The 23590-nt window shown below is 38.9% G+C and overlaps 1 protein-coding gene across 4 annotated transcripts in view; it reads left to right on the forward strand.

Annotated features, from left to right (window-relative positions):
- LOC139976787 (uncharacterized) overlaps nt 1-22835 on the forward strand; it is a 43730-nt gene extending 20895 nt beyond the window's left edge. The window contains exons 1-7 of one of the 4 annotated variants that reach the window (XM_071985560.1): nt 7274-7414; nt 9917-9981; nt 14691-15023; nt 18882-19112; nt 19641-19886; nt 21793-22038; nt 22663-22835. In XM_071985560.1, the coding sequence (XP_071841661.1) occupies nt 9933-9981; nt 14691-15023; nt 18882-19112; nt 19641-19886; nt 21793-22038; nt 22663-22820 (1263 nt within the window). In that variant the 5' untranslated portion in view covers nt 7274-7414; nt 9917-9932 and the 3' untranslated portion in view covers nt 22821-22835. Of the gene's footprint in view, nt 1-7273; nt 7415-9916; nt 9982-13284; nt 13420-14690; nt 15024-18881; nt 19113-19640; nt 19887-21792; nt 22039-22662 lie in introns of those variants that run through there. The other 3 variants (XM_071985561.1, XM_071985563.1, XM_071985562.1) reach the window with 3 other exon arrangements.
- Nucleotides 22836-23590: the final 755 nt, after the last annotated feature.

Below are 23590 nucleotides of genomic sequence, written 5' to 3' on the forward strand. Positions count from 1 at the left end.
TTAACAACTTCTGAGCACAGTTTGTATAGTGAAGACCTCCATGAAAGTACTTTTTGAAAACTTCTCGCAGTTATAGCATGCTATAATTTGGGGCCTATACTGACTACCTTTAAAGCCAAAAGTTTGACTAATCTCTGTGCCAAAATACCCCAAAAGCATGGACAAGTATTGTCTATAGTGGCTGACACTGGGAACCACCACCTCTCAGTCAGCACTTTGTAGTACGTTAGGGTGGAGATGGAGGGGGTATCTGACTAAAACTGAGAGGTGTTTACAATTAGAAGCATAAACACAGTATGTCTTCTGGGAAACAATATTCTTGATAATGTTACAAGCAAATCATTTAAAACAAAGAAGAAATGGAGACTTAACTTTAAACATGAAGGTAACATATGGGTTTTCTTTCCTGACCAATGCAGTAAGTACAAGGCACCTCTCAATATGTGAAATGATTGTGTTTATCTCATTGTTTTAATTTGTTCTATACTTCTAGAAATAATTAAAAATTCATTGAATTCAATGCAACATACTCATGGTTTCGTGGGCAATGACTTTGTGTAATACCCTGTAATACCCAGGACACCTTGAAGCAGGAGCCACGACAAAGCAAAAACATGAGAAATGATCTGCAGAAAGTTATGAACAGTTGTTGATTTTTTTTTTTAACTTCCTGAAATCTACGAAATATATTGTATTGCGTCCTAACTATTTGTTTATTTTACTACATTTTATTCATGTAGGCACCAATTCAATACAAAGTGTTTTACTTTGACAAATGCCTTGGCGATGAAAACAGTTGCCAACAACATCTGAAGTACAGTGGTTTGGAGCATTCAGTGTTTATGCGGTCCAAGCATGTTACAGCATTTGTTGAGTAAAATAGTGAACCAGAATAACTTGCACACATCCATTAAGAAAAGCGGAGGGGTGAGGTGTGGAAGGGTGGGCGGGTCAAGAGTTTCAGGTACACCAATCCATGGGCAGCTTAATGTATAAATGCCTTAGTTATTGTCATTCTTATTGTTGTTATTATTATTATTGTTGTTGTTACTATGATTAGGCTTCTCTTATTATTATAAATTTCAGATACATAACCTGGCATTTTTCAATGCTTGAAGCCTTAACGTGTTGAGATGTTTCATCCTATCAGACCAACCTATGAGAGGTTATTGAGCACCCCCCCCCCCTACTCCCCTTGGCAGTAGTCTACTGCATGATGTTGGTGTGAAGAAGAGTTTTGCCTGACCATTGCCTTTTCCAAACTTAAATGATCGGGCTGTTGTCTAGCATTAGGAGGGCTGTTGTAGGTGCAGCTATCCGTGATTTCCATACAAAAACAGTTGGGTATGGGGGAGGGGGCAAAGTGGAAATGTTATATATAAATCAGCCTCCCTAGAGAGGGTCCAGTTTGAGGGAATGAAAGAGAGGCTTACGGGGGGGGGGGGGGGGGGGCGGGGGGTTGTGGAGACACACCCAAAATGTTCTGCTCAGAATGCTGTAGGAGTTACAGTGTGAAGGCTGACCAGTTGCAATAGACCCCCCCCCCCACCTTCCCAGTGGTAACACTTCAAAGATCAATATTTAAGTTTTCTTTTCCTTCACAAAAAAAAAGTAAAGTACAACTTCTTCTTCATAACACCTAGTCTTCGACTTTCCTTGTTTCATGCCGTGGCATCAATCCCTTTAATCTAATTTAGCACTCATTTAGCAATCAGGAGTTCGGATTGTAGCAGATTGAATTGTTTGTCACCTTATCTAAATATTCAATGCGACAGCATCATGGTTTGCTAGTGACCGTGTCCAAAGAATGCAATAGCTTTGTGACATAGTTGTCACAACATCAAATGATGTTATAGCATCACAGGCAATTGGGTTCATCTAATAATTTTAAATTATTTTATGCTAGAGAGCACCATGACAAGATTTCAGTCCCTTCCGTAATAATAAAAATGTCAAGAATGGGGATTTTCATTCATCTGTCAATAATAGTTAATGAAATAAACAATCAAATACCATTATCAATTGCGACTTGAGTTTATTGAAATCACCAAGTACAGTCCTCTTGTTGCAATGTTACCAGATTAAATTGCACTTATTTAACACAGATATACTATGATATCACTATCATAACAAAACAAATTGCTGCTTTTCCCAGAAACTAGATAGGCAAGCAAAAAGCACACATACTTATTTACATATGAAACACAACCAGCTATGTTATTTCCAAGATACATTTGGCATAGCAAGGTACTGTCAATCAGAATTAAAACATTTCATGGTTCCTTGCTGCTGCTCATTGATTAACAGGGAACACTCCAAGTATGTAATGATGAAGCAAGATCAATAATTGCCTTAAAAAGCCACACCTCCTCATAAATACACACGTTATCAATTGTAACACACATCGCCATGTGTAAGCTACATATCAATAACACACTCACCTTTGATGAAACAGTGACTTATGGTTGTCTACTGTAGGTTTAACCCTGTGACCTCATTAATATTCATGATATGAGCACCAAAATCAAAATTTTTATCAACTAATTATGGACCACCCACCCACCTACCAAATATAGCATTGATCAACCATAGCCCTTGTTGAGTTATCGTGCATACAAACTTAAGTGTCACACACATATACACACACCCTCACCGACCTGACTACAAAGGTTTCTTTGCTTTCAGCAAGGAACCAAAACTACAAAATGCCATACACGAAATGCACATAAATTTGAGTTTGCTGTTGTGTTTGATCCAGGCACAATGCAACATGATATTTCTTGTTACTTAAACAAAGAGGTAATTGCATACCCCCTTGACAGCAAGGAAATGTTAATTGACTGTCAAGACTGACTGAAACCACAGAATGTTTAACATACAATGGGTGGGTTAATTTACTGCAATGTTCAGAAAATACATAATATGAACCCTGCTGAAGGATAACTATTTCATGCCACAACAAATACCTTTTCACAGTGAAAAGAAATTTTTCAGACTAAATAGATCTGTCAATAAATGAACAGAACATACTGTATGTCACCTGTGATTTGCAAAGGGCATATTTCTATAGCGTTTTAATGTTAAGATTTGTTATTTATTTTAACATTGTTTCCTTGTTATTAGTAGCTAGTATGAAGATGCTGAGTTACAATAGTTCATGTGGCATAGCTGCATGGTTCGAGCTAAAAGTTACATTCCAATATGGGAGAGTCTTAAAAATATCCAGTTACTCAGGATTACACAAGTATTTTACAATATACTGTGCTTGCTATCCATTAACCAGGTGCCACTCCATTAAAAATGGAATAACAACATTTTGCTCCTGGGTCTTCTTTCATACGAAGCATCCATTATCATGATGGCAACTTCCATAGACCAGTCATGGAACCATGCAAAATACAGTAGTTTGTGTGTCATTGAGTGCAGCTTTACTTTCCTTTCCAATGTTTGTGGTTGTGCTTCTACTGCCAGTACTATCCTTTGTTATCAGCCTGTTAACTATCATTGACATCTACTGCCAGGGTGTGTTGTCAGTAAACCATCTTTTGATAGATTAAGGCCAGACTGGATAGTCATTGGACTGACAAATCTTGCATACTTCATTATTAATGATCTTTGGTCACCATTAATTAACTTAATTCTGTTTTCAATTGTAGTGTCATGACTCATGAACCTTTAGCTATGATTTTGAAATGGCCAATGACCAACTGCATCAGAACTGATGATGGAATGCAAGTTCTTGATTATTTGACCAAATGCCTTTGAATGACATATGAAGTTCTCTTGGATCTCATGCTCATCACCTGTCACAATTTTATAAAAATAGCCCAACACCCTGTCCAAATTTAACAAGGATCTCAATCACTGCAGTTTACAAAGTAATTACAAACTGAGAGCTTCCAAATTCATCCACAAAAGTCGATGAAATACGTATAGCCTAAGTACTGAATAAGATGTGGAGTGATTATACTTGGTAATATTTTTCAAACTTGCAGACAATACACTGCACATTGTTTTACGGTGTACATAGGACAAACAATGGGGCATTAGACATTGTGTGAATCACCTTTGGGTAAGCACCACCCCCTTCCCCCTTGGATCCACCAGTACAAAACTAAGTATTGATCCTAGGCCCTACCATAGGGTAGTAATCATTATTAAAATACCAGAGTGAATAGCCGTGTATGATGCTGGCAGTACAGTTTGCAGGCCTACTGTAAGGATAAGGCTTACACAGTTACATCGTGCTTTTCAGTATACTGTAGCTTCCATCCTAGGACCATATAAAAGACTGGAATACATTATCCTCGGCCGTTAAAGAGAGCCCTAGTTTTGAGGTGTTTAAAACAAGATTGCCCACACATTATTATTACTGTAGCTCTGCTGCGCTGCACACCAACATCCTCGTTGTGTTACCCGAGAGGGGTTTTTAACCAGTTTCTTTCAGAAACAGAAACATTCCTATTCCTTACAGTTACGCCTAGTAAACTGAAAGGCTTCATAATTGACGCACCCCCGTAATTGACGCACCTTCAGTTATTACTAGCAATGATACAGCAGGCAACCGAAACTTTTTACAGCGATGCAGAATTACATATTTCATGAGTATGAATCCATTTCAGCTGTATTTGCTGACCAAATTGAGGTATTTATTACGCTTTTAACACCCTCCCCACAGTTTTACATGTTTTTTTGACATTTGGGAATATACAGTACTCCCAAAAAATAACCAAAATTACTTCAATATGATACAACTACTCTCTGGGACCTGACCAGTCTGAGCTTAGAGGTTCAGAAGAGCATAGCAAACAGCATCCAAAGTCAGTGGATGTACAGTATACTTACTGTAGGTCTACACTACAGTTAGCTTATCGACGAATGTGTCAATTTAGGGGTATGAAAGAACTTGACACAGCAGACATTTTGAGGTCAAATTCTTCTCAATTGTACGTTACGTAAGCACAGAACAATAATATATTGAGATCATTACATTTCTGAGGAACTACACATATGAAAAATGCATGCAGTTGAGTGATTTTGATTTTATGTTGACAGACATCGTCAATCCAATCCCTAAGTGCGTCAATTATGAGCCCACCATGCTACTGTACTAGTAGCATGGACCCTTCGAAGTTCGGAAACCTAAGCTTTGAAACACCCCAAAACTATAACTTCCTTTTATTGACAAATACTGTATGTGAGTATATTCTTGCACACGGTCGGTTTGGAGAGAAACACACTGTAGTTTTTCGTGAAAGTGGCTCTTACTGTAGGTTTTCATGGTGAAATCGTGTATTTCTTAGGGGTGTCCGAGTTAGTTAGCCTACTACTGCTAGTAAGTAATAGGTAGGCTATGTCGAAATTCTGACTTCTTCATCACGCCCGAATCGACCGCTCGCGATTTCTCTATTTCTATGCTCCTTCAACTTAACTATACACGCTTGAAGTCGGGCTGGAAGTCGCCATTCTTCTCGTTTACGCTTTGCACTTTGAGTCTGTTTGAAGTTATGCACAGGGGAGCGATAGCTCCCACCAGTCTATGGAACGCGAATAGGGCAAACTTATTTCGTTGCTAAGTTTAACGGAATTTTAGACATCAACGTCACGAGTTTGAGCAACAGCATGGTAAAACAGCAGCAACAACTTTAGTTTAGGCAACAACAAACTTTGATTAGACAACGAAATCAGTTTGCCCTTTTCGCGCGTGGACGCGCGAAAAGGGCAAACTGATTTCGTTGTCTAAACTTACGTTGTTGCCATAGGCGCTGTTCAACAATTGCTTTACCACGTGGGCTTCATAATGATTACTATACGCAGGGGGTTGGTTCTTACGAAGATCTAGAGAGGACATGGTAAAAAAAAATTATTACGTACGTACGTAATATTTATTACGTACGTACGTAATATTTATAACGTACGTACGTAATAAATATTACGTACGTACGTAATATTTATCACGTACGTAAGGTACGTGATAATTTTACGTTATATACTGAAGATAGTAAGAAGTGGCGGTTCGCGGTACGTACATACTGTAACATATTTGTCAACATGCAAGATACGTATACCACAGAAGTCAAGCTTATACTTATAGTTAACTAAAAAATGCCGTTGACAGACAATTGGTACGTTCGTTCGACTAACACCACATTAATGTATGTGCTTAGGCTTGCCACAATATAAAAATCTCCACATCCACAATGTCTGAATGTTTCATGCGATACAAGAAAAGGCTCCTCAGAATGCGCCTGAGATGTCTTTCGCCTAGCTATTATCCGATGCTTTGCTGTCAAAGTAATAAAGGATTTCCTTCTGGCTAAACCCTAAATTAATGTGCATACGAACAAGTTCATCCCTCTCCATCTTTGATATGAAGATGTATCACCCGCAGTATACAACGTAGGCTCGCTTACGTTAGACAAGTGTTAACATAGGCTATATCACTAAACACGTACGTATACGTAGGCCTACATTCGTTATAATTATTAAATACGTACGTGATAATCCCTACATAAGTACGTAGTAATTATTATGTACGTACGTAGTAATTATCACGTACGTACGTAGTAATTTTGACGTACGTACGTAGTAATATGACGTACGTACGTGATATTATTACCTACGTACGTAGTATTATCACGTTCGTACGTGATAATTATTACGTACGTACGTACGTACGTACGCACGTACGTACGTACGTAGTATTATTACGTACGTACGTAATATTTTCTTTTCTTTTTAACCATGTCCTCTCTAGATCTTCGTACGTTCTTGCTGCATGGGTTTAGGAAAACAGTCCTGTGGACAAGGCCGCCTTGGTTCTTCACATATACGGGAAGTTACTAGAGGAGCAAATGTGCCGGGTCAGCTCATGTATGTAGCATGGTGGAGAGCGTTGACCGGCTTGTAATTGGGTCGGGATATGTGTCAATCTTACTGACTATTTCGTAATTGGTCAGTAAATTAAAGACGCGTATGTATATACAGCGCAAGTCGAATTTCGCGCGAAATGCCCATATTTTTTATATCACGTGATTGGGCAATAACGTTAGTTTAGACAAGCTTAGACAACAACGTAAGTTTAGACAACAACGTAAGCTTAGACAACAATGTAAGTTTGAGCAACAACATGATAAAACAGCAGCAACAACTTTAGTTTAGACAGCGAAATAAGGTTGCCCTTTTCGCGTTCCATATTCGCGTTCCATAGACTAGTGGGAGCTATCGCTCTCATGTGCGAAAATCCTTTGTTTTCATCTATGGGCGCAGACATCTTGATTAGGGGTGCTTGGCAGCGATTGGCTAAAACACGAAACTTGATTGGTGCTAACATACAATATCCGGTTACCGCGAACTTCAACTCAATAAATAAGCCATAGTCGTTTCAGTAGAACAAAATCAACGGTTGTTTTCGGTTAGTACAATTTATCACCAGTCGGCACTTGATGGTTTCTATGTGTTTGGATTTGGAATGATTTCCTAATTTAAATTATCTAAATCTTCGGAATGGAACATGAACGAACATAGGCTATACAACATTCTCTCTTATTTCCTGTAGGCTAATGTAGCATTAGGCCTTGGCCTACGTTGTTTGGTGCTATAATTTTGTTTATACTGTTTAAGTTTAACTTATATTTTTCTGTATGTACAGTTTCACGTAGTATGAATTTGCCGTTTAATTAAGCGCAGACTTGTAATCAGAAAAAATAAAAAGTATCTGTTGTTAAGATTTTGGTCTCTATCGTAATGTGTGACGTTATTAAAGTCCTTTAATCCTTAAATTAGTAACATTGATCAACAGTGGTGATGGTATTACAGATCAACCTTTATAGCTCACTTGACAATTGTAGCTCACCTTGCTCTCACACACCACATATCATTGGAGGAAAACATTTTCTTCTTTATTTGTCACGTAAGTCACAGTCAGAGTGGGGTGTTACTAAAACGAATGACAATTGCGTTACACATAACGAATGACAATATGTTGTACACACTAAAAAATTGCGTTGACAAAAACGAATGACAGTAATGACAGCACAGACATTTGCTTCAACCGGATATCACAGTTCAGACTTCGTGGGTATATTAAAGCCACGCAAACCGAGTGGACGCGAAGTGCGTGGCTTACAGATCTAGTAAAGTACGAACAAGATACAAACGCACCTTATAGTAAGCGAAATTGTAAGTCTGATTTTAAAAAGTAAATTTAACATCATTTTCTCGATATTAATTGTTAGAAACTAACAATACTATCTTGAAACGGCTTTACAGAGGTAAATGTCAAAAGCACAGCACTCAAGCGCATTCTCACAAAAAAAAACTCTCCCTGCACCAAAACCCTGCAACCACGTAACATGCGATTTTCCTCAAATCAATTTTGCGCAGAAAACCAATAACCGCATTTACTCCACCCACTCATTATATCTCCACTCACCACTGTCCTTCGTTGTCCTTCGTTGTCATTCGCTGTCATTCGCTGTCATTCACAAATGATATTTAACCCTGTACAACGTCAATTGTCATTCGGTCATTCGTTTTAGTTTGTCCCTCAGAGTGTGCCATTTTTAACATAATCTGTGTTGTCATAACTCTTCTCATACAGTAGCTCTTCTTCTCATAGCTCAGCTTCCACCCATCTCTGACATCAAAGTTATCATGCAACAGGTTTCACAACAAACAGCTGCACGTTCATGGACAAGTATTACCTTCAAAGACACGGGACTGCCATGGATATATACCGTGATGGCTCCTTCGTTTGCCTGTCTGTTAATGCCTAGCCTTGAAGAACGAATGCTCAGTACAGCTCCCTGCCGTCCTCTTATCTGGTGGTGCTACATTGATTATTGATAACATCTTCGTTTGGACCAGTGCTGAGGAAAGCCTGCTCACCTTCATCAATCACATCAATTCTTTCCACAGCACCATCAAATTCACCTCTGAGTGCTTTCACCAACAGGTTAACTTATTCAATGTGACCGTTTGCAAGGAACACAGTTCTATCTCTACAGACAAGTACACACCAAACCCACAGACACACACCAGTATCTCCATTCTTCAAGCTGCAATCCCTGTCACTGCAAGTCTGGAAAGCACTTTGTCGCTTTTGCTCTAGCAATTCCTCTTTGTTTCGCCATGTACAGATGCTTTGGAAAAACACCTTACTGCCAGGGGCCATAGTGCCAGAGGGTGTGTGAAGCCAATCTGAGAGTCCGCTCTCTTTCCAGGTCATGCACTGTGTAAATATAAGATATATAAGATATAAGAATCTTTATTGACCATGAAAGGAATTGGAGTTCACTCCATCTCAGTATACATAAAACAGTCATAAATACATCAAAACATATGATTTATAATATATACATTTCTTAAGACAATAAAAAAAATCCATGTACTGGCATATAAAAAAGAAGAAAAACACTATTTCCTACAAAACTTGTTGGCAAGGCTAAGAATGGCCCTTGGCAAGAACGAACGTCTGTATCTTTCTGTCCGGCATCTGATGACAATTGGCCTGCCAGTTTGACTGCTATACTCAACCTGATTTCCTAGAGGATGTTCCGACGACGTAATTGACATAATATTTCTTTTAGTTACCCTGACAAGCAGCTCATCTACTGATCTGAGATCATCAGACCGGCAAACTCGCCTCGCTTTTCTAACAAGTGTATTAATCTTAGCCATGTCTCTAGCGGTCGTATTGCCACCCCATGCAGCCAAGCAGAATGTAATAATGGTCTCGATGGCCACATTGTAGAACAAAGAAATGAGAGGTGCGTCTAGTCTGAATAAATTGAGCTTCCGTAGAAAGAACATACGTTGATTAGTTTTGGCCAGGACAGTGTTAACATGTTCACCCCACTCTAATTTATCAGTAAATAGTTTATACTGGACATATGATATTTACATTACATTTCAGACCTACAGTACACAAAATGTGGGATCATCTCAGAATGGCATGGGCAATATACTGGATTGTTATAGGTGAGTGAAGTACTCTTTAATGTATTGTGGACAGTATACAGTACAATAGTTTACTTATAACTGCTAGACATTTGATATTATTGTCTATAGATCCATGACCCCCATGAGTAACCATTATGTTTAGTTTACTTAAAAAATGGGGTGGTTTCAGTTTTGAGAGCAGTGTTTGATTTTGTGTGACTGTTGGATCATTGTTACACAATGTGGCAGTCATATCTAATTAGGTTTTGATACAGTACTTATGCCTTGTTAGTGAACAACATTGTTGTGCAATATCTGTGTGCGTGATCAATATAATCAGATATTTTTTGGTGACAGTAGTTCACTTTGCTGTGCTTAAATGCTACAAAGAGGTAAATGGTCAAACTGTTGTGATCTAAGACTTTGCATGTGAAATTTAAATAACTCTGTACTTTTCCTGTAATGTGCAAACATTACTATTACAGTCTGTTCAGTCGTACAAAGCAACAGCTGTTTGTGGTTTTAGACAACAGTAGGTGTAAAAAAGACAAAGCTATTGTAGATTTTCTTAAAACAAGTATTTAAATTGAGATAAAAACTATACATGTTGCATACTGTGGTGTTATTGTATTATATTGTTAATCTTAGCTGTAGGTGTTTTTTACCTCTACGGCCTTCCATGTATTATTCTGCCTTATACGTGTTATATACTTGGGTTCGTTTTGCTGGTTGTGTTTTGTTGTTTAAAACCTCATTAAAGATGTAATCAAATGAATCAGTCGTCGTCATTAGTGCTACAATTTAAACAACATAATGGAGAGAGCTCTCAGACCAGAGAGACTAGAGACTGACCCAAATTCGAACAGTGCTTCGAAGGAGTGGGCTCACTGGATCAAAACATTTGAAAATTTTGTGCAAGTACTACCAACGCCTAGTACCGGTGAGATTGATAAACTTAGTATACTGACTAATTTCGTATCACCACGAATATACGAAACTATTTCAGAGTGCACTATCTACGGAGCTGCACTAAAGATCTTGAAGGAACTTTATTTGAAACCAACAAGTGAAATATTTGCTAGACATAGGCTTGCTACGCGTAAACAAAATGCAGGGGAATCACTCAACGAGTATCTTCAGACACTTAAAGCATTAGCCAAAGAATGTGACTTTAAAGCGGTAACGGCAGAACAAAACCGAAATGAATATATTCGGGACTCGTTCATTAGTGGGTTGTACTCGCAAATTATTAGACAGCGGTTACTAGAAAATAAGAAATTAGATTTGCAGACAATGTTCGACCAAGCTAGGTCACTTGAGGCGGCTCAAAAGAATTCAGAATCTTACAGCTGTGGTTCAACAATAGGTGCAGAAAACTCATCTGTAAGTGCAGCTGCCCGCGAAAGCAAGCAATCACAAGAATCACTTCGGGGAGCTAGTTTCGGCGCTCCTGGCAAGTGTTATTTCTGTGGCTACAAAAGACATCCTCGTTCAGAATGCCCTGCACGAGATGAGGACTGTAACAATTGTGGCAAAAAGGGTCATTTTTGGAAAATGTGCTGGTCATCGCAAAATGCTAACTCCCAAAGGACTTCTACAGCTTCAGCGTTGTTTGACAGACCAACAATTGCATCAGCTGGGACATCCCTGACTAGATCAATGATAGAAATTAAGGTTAACGGTAAAATCGCTGTCTGGTTGATAGTGGAAGTACCGATAGCTTCATACTTGTGGAGAAGCTCGGATTGTCCGCGAAGCGAGCAGAATTGTCAGTTCGTATGACAGCCACATCTTTTGAACAAAAGTCCTCTCAAAAGTCTGAAGTTTTAATCGAGCTAAATAGTCAGCAGTATCCAAAAACACAGCTACATATTATGTCGGATCTCTGCGCCGATGTCCTGTTAGGACTAGATTTCCAAATAAAGCATGAACGCGTCATCTTGGAGTACGGTGGCGCATTGCCTCCGTTGGTACTGTGTGCTTTTGCCGATGCTAAGCTGGACCAGCAGGGAAATGAACCTCTTGTCACTATGGAGGTTGACCCTGTTAAACCTTTTACTAATCTGGCAGCTGATTGTAAACCCATTGCAACAAAGTCTCGACGATACAGCGCTGATGATAGATATTTCATAAGTAGCGAAGTCCAACGATTGCTAAAAGAAGGAATAATTGAGCCAAGTAACTCACCCTGGAGGGCCCAAGTGGTTGTAACGAAAAACGACAACCACAAGAAACGGCTGGTCATAGACTATTCGGAGACAATAAATCGCTATACGCTGCCAGACAGCTACCACACCCACTGCCCCGCATTGATGACATTGTGAACAATATCGCCCGGTACAAAGTTTTCAGTACATGTATTCGATCTGCGCAATGCTTACCACCAAATACCCTTACAGCCTGAGGATAGACTATATACTGCCTTTGAGGCTGATAGGGGCCTATACCAGTATACTAGGCTCCCATTCGGGATAACAAATGGAGTTCCCTGTTTCCAGAGAGAAATTGATAATTTTATCAAGGAAGAGGGCCTCGAGGCAACGTTTGCCTATCTAGATGATGTAACAGTAGGAGGTGCAAATGAAGCCGAATTAGTACGAAACCAAGCGAAATTCCTGGATGCCGCTCGTCGAAAGAACATTACCTTTTAAGGAAAACAAAAGCGTTATCGCGACTAAGCAACTGAGTATCCTAGGGTATGTAATTGAAGATGGAGAATTGCGACCTGACCCCGAGCGGCTCCGCCCTTTGAAGGAACTGCCTATCCCCCAGAATTTGAAGGCCCTTCGACTTTGTATGGGAATGTTTGCTTATTACGCCCGCTGGATACCTAACTTTTCTTCCAAAGTTAAATCACTGACTGAATCCCCCACATTTCCTTTGGGGGAGGAGGCTGTGAAAGCCTTTGATCGTCTGAAAGCAGACATTGAAAACTCTGTAGTAACGGCAATTGATGAAACTATTCCTTTCGAAGTGGAAACAGATGCCTCAGGAGTAGCCATAGCAGCGACACTAAATCAAGCTGGACGGCCAGTCGCCTTTTTCTCCCGTCCGTTGAATGGAGCTGAGAAGAATCACCCAGCAGTTGAGAAGGAAGCACTAGCTATCATTGAAGCAGTCAGCCATTGGTCATATTACCTAATTGGCAGGCGGTTTAAACTGACGACTGACCAAAAGTCTGTCAGTTATGTATTTGACATTCAGCACAAGGGCAAGATAAAGAATGAGAAAATGAGGCGTTGGAGAATAGAACTTTCGTGTTTCACGTTTGATATCGTCTATCGCCCAGGAAGTGAAAACATTCCACCCGACACATTGACTAGAGCATTCTGTTCGGCAATTAGCATAGAAGACAACTTCGCTGAGCTTCACAATGCGTTGTGTCACCCAGGAGTTACTAGAATGTGGCACTTCATCAAATCGAAGAACCTTCCATTCGGGATAGAGGAAGTGAGGAAGATGACAGCAGCTTGTAAGGTCTGTACAAAGCTTAAACCCAGATTTTACAAGCCTTGTAATTCACCCCTAGTCAAGGCTACTCAACCCTTTGAGAGGCTCAACGTAGACTTTAAGGGACCACTGCCTAGCACCAATAGGAATATTTACTTTCTGACAGTAGTCGATGAGTTTTCAAGATTTCCGTTTATTTTCCCATGTTCCGATATGACGTCGTCAACAGTTATTGCTTGCCTCTGTCAGGTTTTCTCCCTATTCGGAACCCCAGCATACATCCACTCTGACAGGGGGCAGCATTCTTGAGTAAGGAACTTACTGAATTTCTTATGTTGAGGGGTGTGGCATGTAGTAGAACGACAAGCTATAACCCTCAAGGTAACGGTCAAACTGACAGGTACAATGGGATAGTTTGGAAAACAATAATGTTAGCCCTAGAAACAAGAGGACTACCTGCTAAGCACTGGCAGGAAGTCCTACCTGATGCCCTTCACTCAGTTCGATCCCTCGTGTGTACCACTACTGATCAAACACCACACGAGAGATTTTTGAAGTTCCACAGGAGATCCTCCTCTGGGGTCTCTGTCCCTTCTTGGCTTTGCTCGCCAGGTCCTGTGCTTGTTAAATATCATGTTCGTGCTCATAAAACGGATCCACTAGTCGATAAGGCTGAGCTCATTCAGGCTAACCCCCAGTATGCTCATGTCCGTTTTCAGGACGGCAGAGAATCGACAGTCTCACTTCGTCATCTAGCCCCTGTTGGTGTGGTAGAGAATAATGACCTCAGGGGAGGACCTAAGGGCGGAAATGGAACTGAACTTTTAGTTGATAGTAGGGATTTGACTGAGGAAGTCCCAAGTGTTGATAAAAAAGGCTCCCAGTGGGTTGTGAAGCTGAGGATAGTTTGGCTGTAAAAGAGACTTTAAGCATAAGGCGTTCAGCGAGGAAAGGTAAACCTCCTGATCGTTTGGACCTTAAACATGCTTCTATGTCGAACGTTGTCAAGTGTTTTCTGGTTTCTATGTGGTGTTATTGTATTATATTGTTAATCTTAGCTGTAGGTGTTTTTGACCCTTACGGCCTTCCATGTATTATTCTGCCTCATACGTGTTATATACTTGGGTTCATTTTGCTGGTTGTGTTTTGTTGTTTAAAACCTCATTAAAGGTGTAATCAAATGAATCAGTCGTCGTCATTAGTACTACACATACATGTTAAAATATATATATTTTATCAACATGCTCATATAAGGTTATTAGTACGTTGTTTGATGTTGTTATTTCTCCATCATGCAGGGTCATTTGTTCAGGCACAGGAGTTCAGTACTACAGTTGTTAAGGAAGGGGAAGATGCAACAATAGAATGTGGGTTACAGACTAAAGTGGCAGAAGGTTACCTGAAATGGGAAACCATGACTAATGGTAGCCCTGTAGACTTAGCATATGATCTTAAAGGCGGACATACTGACTGCGATGACAGAATTATCAATTGTACTCTATACGCCAATGGTAGTATCCAACTGGAGTCTGTTAGCAAGGAAGATGGTGCCAGATATTACCGTTGCCTTAGAGGAGATGCAGATGGGTACAACTATTATTCTGATCACAGGCTCTTAGTTTTGTCCAAAGGTTTGTAGCCACTGGTTGTTAAAATGATATGCATTCCACGATATCTACTAACAAACAGATGTCTAAATCTAGGACAGTTTTTCGATTTCGATTGAATGAATCATTCTTGCACACTGTGGCAGTCGAATTTGACTAGTTTGTAATACTGTAGTTATTATGTAGAGCCTCTCATTATTGCCCTGTTACTGAACAACATTGTTGTGCAATCTCTGTATGTGTGATCAATATAATTAGATATTTGCTGAGTAGTTCACTTTGAACTAAAGATTTGTGTATGCATTTTATGATAAATACTCACAAACAGATGTCTAATATCTAGATAGCCCAAATCTTGTTTTATAATTTTGATAGGTTCTTGTCAATCTCATGAATCTCGTTCTCTATACAAGGATTTTGTAATGAGCTACAAAGCTGTGTTTTGGTTATTTGCCTAATGGAGGCAAGTTACCTATGCAGTTAAGTTGGCGTTTGTGTGTGTGTGTGTGTGTGTGATGCAATAGCTTTAAACACGATATCTCAAGATATTCTATGCAGTTCTCATATGTGGCATGTAGTTTCCATAACTGTTTTGGGTGGAGGTAAAGACCATTTGGGGTCAGCAGAAGGCAAACTGGAAAAATTTCAAAAATGCTGTATCTACAGTATAGAGCCTGGACATCAAAGGAGCTCATGCACATGTGGTAGAATAGCCCTAGAACTGTAGTGTGAAGTTTAGCACAATTTTGTGTATTTCAGAGTTCATTTAAGGTTATCATGGGTCAAAACTTGAAATCCTTGTAAACACAAATACACGATATCTCCAGATAGGAAAGATTACTGGCTCTCATATTTTTCTCTCTGTAAAGGTTTATAAACGCAAACCTTGTAAACATGATAATGAAGATAGGTTACATCACATACAGTAGCTCATATTTGGCATGTGTCTTTCTTATAGTGAGTACAGGGACCCTATTTTGGGGATGGAGGTCAAAAGTCATTTGGGTTCAGCAGAGATTCAAATGGTCAAACTATCAAAGTACTTTATCTTGAGAACTATACCTATAAAAAGATCATGAATCCATGGTAGATGACCCAAATGATTGTAAAAGCCCAGTCACATCTCACCGGATTGCAATAACGGAGAGGGAACGAAGACAAAAAATGTCACTCCGTTGATGTACGTTAGTGTCCGTTTAGTCTGCGGTTCTCCTCCGTCCGTCTACGTTTCATTACCGGGACAGTCCGGTTTGTCCGGTGTCGATTTTGAACATGCACAAAACTTGGAACGGACATCCACCGAAAAATGTCTCCGTTATTTATTCGTTACTAATCCGTTAAGCTTCCGTTTTATCAGTTTCTCATGCGTTTTGTTCGTTCTGTATGCGTTTGGCATACTGTATTTCTCCGTTCGTCTCTGGTTATTGCTATTGCTCACCGGTTCATTAACGGACAAAGAACGGAAGAAACGTAGAAGTACAGTATCTATACCGTATATTCGACGGACGCTAACGTAGAAATAACGGAAGTGCAAAGGAATAGAACTGACAATGAACAGATAGGTAACGGACGTAACACGGAAGAAACGGAAGAACTCAGGCCAGGAAAGTATAACAGACGGACATAGAACGGAGATGCAGCGTACCTCCACCTTGTCCACTCCAAGCGTCCCACGCCTCATTCTGCTCCTATAACCTCTACCGTCAACACCTACATCATGTACCCTTCAGAAACTTGATTCAAGCTTCAGACCACAGTGTCAGCTTTACAAGCACAGATGCTTATCATTGAAGCCAACATCAAGACCAATGAACAAGTCAAGAAGAGAAGGAAGAGACGTGCTCGGCGTAAATGCTGGTCTAGGGCCTTGCTAGGTTCACAGAGAAGACAGCACTGTGGTCTTTATGACCAACTAATGCAGGAGCTGCGAATGGAAGACCAAAATCTTTTATCAACTTCATGAGGATGCCCCCTGATTTTGAGGCACTCCGGAGGCCCAGGTTTTAGACCGTTTCTTCTCCGTTGCTAGTCCGGTATGTCCGTTACTTTTCCGGTACTCCTACGTTTTGTATGTTCTTTATCCGTTAATTGTCCGTTGTAAATTCGTTACTATCCGTTGGTGTTCGTTAGTTCGTTCGTTGTTATTCCGTTGTTCATCCGTTGTTCGTCCGTTGCTGTCCGTCCCTTGTACGTTTGTAATCCGTTTTCACCGTTGAACGTCCGGTACGTTGCAACCCCCAGATGCATGCGCGACAACTTTTGCCAACGGAAATAACCGGATGACTGTTTTTCGCGCGTACTCTTGTCCGTTCGTGCAATCCGGTGAGATGTGACTGGGCCTTAAGTAAAATTGTTGGAACAATTTGGTAAAGGTGAAAGTCCATGTAGGGTTTGCATGCAGTTCTAAGTCAAACCCAACAAAATTTCTAAAGGTCAGGTCTCAATGGAGATGTGAAACTTATGCTGATTTGCCTTTCCCATACATACAGTAGTAGAACCACCTTGCTGTTTTAGGTGAAGGTCAAAGGTCAGCTTAGGTACATGCAGTATGAACTTCAGCCGGTTAGTGTGTAATCTAATCTTGTGCTGCATTTGCATTTGTTTTTAAAAGCAAGTAACAGCTTGGAGGAGTTTCCCTCTGGTTTTGTAATGGAGTTCTTTCCATCTCAGTAAAACAGAGAACCATGTGTGGAAATACAAGAGGCACAATATCTCAAAAAGAAATCTTCAGAGACATTATAATTCTTAAACTTGAGCTACCTGTACAGTACTATAATTGCATCATAGAAACTGCAATGCATTTTTGAGGACAATAGTGTACATGTGTATTTGTGGGTGACCGCATTTTACAATAACACTGCTCAGTGGATGTGTTACTGAAGTGATATGTACAATACTTTCAAGTTAATTTGCAATGCAATTTATACATTCTGCCTGGTGATGCTGTTTTGACAAATTTGATCTTGTTGGAGAATTGTCCAAGTGAGTAAATGAGGCCAAGGCCATTTCAGTTGCAAACAGAAGTAAGCAAAACTCTTTGAAAAGTTACTTTCAAAGGAATAGGATGAATGTTTCCGAAAAGCATCCCTGTAGTTATCAAGATGGTATTAAAGTTAAGACCAACAATATTTAATATTAAGTTGGTTATTATCTGGTTCACACAGACAATATATATAGACTGGTTTTCTTTGATGGAATTTCAAGTATGTTCCATGATAGATATATAGTGTATAGTGTAAAGTCACTTTGTAGAAGTCAATGTAGTTTCAACTTTGGTAATGTTCTAGAACTTTAATAGAATAAAATGGCCCTTTCATGTCAGAGAAACAGAGAATAATCTGTGGAAACCTTGTAATCTCTTGATATCTTTAAAGGGGATCCCAACTTTTAGATATTAGATACCTAAAAGATGCATCTAGTGACACATCAAACCCTCAATACATTATTGCATTGCTGGCTTTCTCTTATTTATGGAAATGAACTGTTTATGATTTAGCTGAGTGCCATGTCAAAAATAGAGTAATGCAGAGAAAACTTTCCTCACTTGCCTCTCTCCACTCAGGGGTTAAATGGGTACCTGTGAGGTACAGCAACTTGCCATTGGGCGGAGTATATCACTGCAGCTGACTGGAGGGATTGTCTCTGGGACAGGTTATCATTGACCACCCTTACACTAATTTCCAGTGGTAATATAACGTCTGGAAAGCGCTTTGAGACAGGCTATCAAGTGCTATGAAATATCAAATATTATATTACTAAAGATTTGTGCCTTTAATATGCCACATGTACTGTAGGTGTTAACTTGTAGTTTGAAGCAAATCTGTGCAGATGTACAAGGTGGACACATCATGATATACTTTGGTTTTCTTTTCTTGCTCTTAGAATCTCCATCAATTTCACAATCACCTACCTCAGCGATAGCTTTCAAAGCAAGTAGGAAGGGCATCGTTCATAGGTATGGAGAACCGGTCTGTGAAGATGATGTGGATGGGAACCTCCCAGTAGTCTGCTATCCATCGTCTGGTATAATTGTAGACAGAGAATATGAGACTATTCAGTGTAATTGTACAGACTCAGATGGGCTGATGGACAATGTGACATTTCCTGTAACAAGTTAGTACCTTTTTGGTAGTGTTTTCAATGTAGAAACTGATATTCTAAATCTTTTGTAAAGTAACTGAGTACAAATAGAACATCCCTTGAAGTACAACAGCAGTAATGTTTGTCTTACTGGATATTATACTATGTTGAACTTGTTGGAATATTGTCAAAGTGAGCACATTAGGCTAAGGTCATTTCAGTTCAAACAGAAGTAAGCTAAAATCTTTGAAAAGTTACTTTTCCAAAGGGAATAGCTAGGGTTAAAGTTTCTGACAAACTTTCCTAAAATGAAAAATTTGGCAAGTTATGACAAACAACAGTATCTAACATGCGTTTTAATAGCATGAGTATGAGGGCAAGGCTCAAAGTCTAACTAGGAGTTTGGAGGTAATCTTTGATTTGTATTTATATATACTTAATTTCCAAAATTGGCAAATGAGTATATCAGGTAACTATGCAATATATATATATAACATATATTTATAGTGAAGTATATATAAGTATAACAATACTTTTTTTCCTGCTCTGTTGTTGCTTTAGGGCAAATGTCTTCTCCCCCATCAATTGAAACACATCACATAGAGTCAGTAAGTTCCTATAACATGGGTGAGAAGGGTGTGCTACATGGATACAATGCTCCAGTCTGTGAAGATGATGTGGATGGGAACCTCCCAGTAGTCTGCTATCCACCGCCTGGTGTAATTGTAGACAGAGAATATGGGACTATTCAGTGTCATTGTACAGACACAGATGGGCTAATGGACAGTGTGACATTTCATGTAACAAGTTAGTACTTTTTTCTCATGCTTTCATTGTAGAAACTTGTATGCTATTGATAAAATTCTTTATAAAGATGGAATGTTTATAGACTTGTAGTACAATAGACGGACTATGAGAACAATATACTTACCGAAATCCCAGATCTGGCTTTATAACTGGTTTAATCTGGCCCTATTAAGCCTTATCTGGCCATACAAAGCCAGAAATAACTGGATATGTAATCAATCCAGATATGCAGATCAAGTTTTATCTGGACATACAAGTCCAGGTATTGATAATACATGTAAGACTATGCTCTTACATAGTGTATTTTCACATAGGTTTACATTGCCCTATATTAAGGTTCTGCACATGCATATATGTTAATGAAAAAGCAATGCACTGTGCACACTAAGTCAAAGAGGTGGCGGGGGGGGAGGTAACTCTGACGGGGCTACTTTTTTATCTGGGTTTTAGCTGGAAAAAGGATGACTTAGAGAGTAAGTGGAAAGGCCTGCTGGTGGACAAAGGAGATATGTGTATTGTTACTTTGGGAGCCAGATAAGACTGGGAGTGTATATATGGTAGGAGTAGAGAGAAGAAGGGAGTTTAATAGAAAGTATTGGTATATTAAGTAATGGTGACAGAGATTCATAAAAATAACCTATTGTTGTCAGGACATTGGCAAAGCTTTTGCTGAACAGTTAGAAGTAGGGATGAAAGTTTGGAACGGATGGAAACAAGTAATATATTTTTGGACTGAACTTAGATACTGAATGGTACATATATCACCCTTCTGGAACTTATTTATTAAAGCAAAGATATTGCAACTAGAGGAATAGCACAAAGCAATGGTATCAACATCTACAGGACCACAGAAGAATAAATAACTTAAGGTTCCTTCAAGTATTTGTTTAAGCTTACCAGTACTGCAGGATGCCAATTTATTTGAGTAAGTATTAAGATGATTTACCTGTGCCCAAAATTTGGAATGTACATGTATTATATATCAGTTTGCACATTACACAATTTTACTATATTCCAATGCAGTTCTTTGTTTATATTTAGCATGTGTCTTGCTCTCTGTATGGGTTTCCATACCAGAACAGAGATAACTGTTCAAGCTAGAAAGTTACTCTCAATGCTAGTCTTTGTAGATTTGGCTCCTTATTTCCTATTTGATCGACATAACCCACTTACATGAAGTTATTCCAGATATATAGATAAAGTTTAATCTGGCCAAATAAAGCCAGATATAACTGGATATGTAGTCAATCCGGATATGCAGATACATTTTTATCTGGCCCAGATATGGAAGCCATAAAATGTAACCAGAATAATTTTTATATAGGCCATATAAAACTTCATTTCATATCAAGTTACATCTGCCCAATTTTTTTATCTGGCCAGAAATAAATTCCAGATCTGGAGCAGATCTGGCTTAGATTGATATTCCAGATCTTGCCCAGATCTGGATTTTTATATCTTGCCCAGATCTGGGATTTTGGTAAAATATCCCTTGAAGTATAACAACATTAATTCTTCTTACTGGATATTAGACTACTTTGATCTTGTTGGAATATTGTCAAAGTGAGCACATGAGGCCAAGGTCATTTCAGTTCCAAACAGAAGTAATGAAAGGTTACTTCTCCAAAGGAATAGGGTGAACATTTCTGACAATCTGTACAAGTTAGCAAGATGGAAAGTTATGACAAACAACAGTATCTAACATTACATTTTAGTAGCATGAGTGTGAGTGCAAGGCTTAAAGTCGAATTAGGAGTTTGGAGGTAATATTTGATTTGTATTTATACTTAATTTCGAAAAATGGCAAGTATGAGTATATCAGGTAACTATGCAATACATAGATATATATTTAAACATGTATTTATAGAATGACAATACTTTCTGTCTTGCTTTGTGGTTGCTTTAGGGCAAATGTCTTCTCCCCCATCAATTGAAACACCTCACAGAGAGTCAATAAGTTCCTATAACATGGGTATAAAGGGTGTGCTACATGGCTACAACGATCCAGTCTGTGAAGATGATGTGGATGGGAACCTCCCAGTAGTCTGCTATCCACCGTCTGGTATAATTGTAGACAGAGAATATGAGACTATTCAGTGTAATTGTACTGACTCAGATGGGCTGATGGACAGCGTGACATTTCCTGTAACAAGTTAGTAATTTTTAAACAGTTTTTATAATTAAGAGAAACTGGTTTGTTGAATACTCTGGACTATTTGATGAGAAGTCCTCTTTGCTTTCAATTCCCACTCCTACTTTCTCCCAAGGTGTTCCCTCTCAAGTAGCATGCATCATCCACCTATTAAAATTCTGATTAAGTTTATTACACTTGCAGAGGTTGGTTTCTTTTAATATTATCTGCTACAAAATGTTTTACTGTAAGCCTGTCTGTGTTAGTGATCTTTATATCTAACTTCACTACCGTAGACCTGACTGAATCATGACATGATTACATCATTCCATTAATGTAGATCCCACATGGCTACTGTGTGAGGTAAACCTGCTATAGCTGTTCTTACTGTGGAATATTAGGTTTCTTAACGAATGAAGTATTACAGTACATGATATTGCTCACTCATATTGTGCACAGTTTGTGCGGGAGAAACCAGCTACGTTGAAGAAGAATACAGTTTTTTGTCACCTCAAATGTTTACTTCATAAAAATATTGAAAGGTAAGCTTAGCTCCCTTCTTACTGGCTTGATATCTGAAATCGATAGCTAAAGTATTTATTTCCTTTTGCCACAAAGTGAGATACCTTTTTTTCATATTCACAGGCATAACTCATTGGGTGCATCCTGGTTGGTGGATGGCTTCCATTAGTCTTTTGGTTGTTAATTTAGTATCAATTATTGTTGTATTGATATGGATTTGCCTTAACCCGTGCAAGAATCTCAAAAAGTCAGAAACAAACTGTGGACATGAAGGCAAGTGATCAATTACTTGACACTAATTAATAATAGTTTGAGTACAAGCATCTGAAAAAAGTCAAAAACAAACTGTGGACATGTATGTAAGTGATCAATTGACAATAATTATTGTTTGAGTAGGTTTTAACGTTTAAATGTAAGTTACTGTATGCTTGCAACATGCTCTCAAACTCTAACAAATTTCTAAACACTAAATCTCAAGAATTGAATGTTGGATGTATCTCATATTTAACGTTTGGATGCTCTGTGCCACATTGATGAACCTTAATGATGTTGAATGAGGTCAAAAGTCATTCTTGGTCTGTATAGGTCAGTCTGCCAACCTTGTTAACATTATATCTGAAGAAGAAACCTAAAAATATATCTCATTTGTAATATGTGGATTCCCCATGTCATGTAGATGAACTCTTTTGCTATTAACGAAAGTCAAAAGTCATTCTCAGGCAATTCCAACTGTTTTATCAAAACTAGCTGCTGATGTTCAAAACACGATATCAGTTCGTCAAATAAAGAAAGACAGTGCTATTAACCTGAAATAATATTCCACCACATCTCACCACACTCACATCAAGGGATTAATGTGCCATAGGAATTCTAAGAAATTACAATTTATTTTTACAATCCATAGCATCCTAATTAGCCAGTTGTTAATGTCAACAATTACTGAAGATAATGGAAAGTAGGCAAGGAAGGGAAAGTTGTGCTTTGAAACTCTCTAGGCTAAATTATTATTGATGTTTGTTTTCCAAGGCAAAAACACTTTTCGCAGGATATT

Source organism: Apostichopus japonicus, chromosome 12 (genome assembly GCF_037975245.1).
Source record: "Apostichopus japonicus isolate 1M-3 chromosome 12, ASM3797524v1, whole genome shotgun sequence".
NCBI lineage: Eukaryota > Metazoa > Echinodermata > Holothuroidea > Aspidochirotida > Stichopodidae > Apostichopus > Apostichopus japonicus.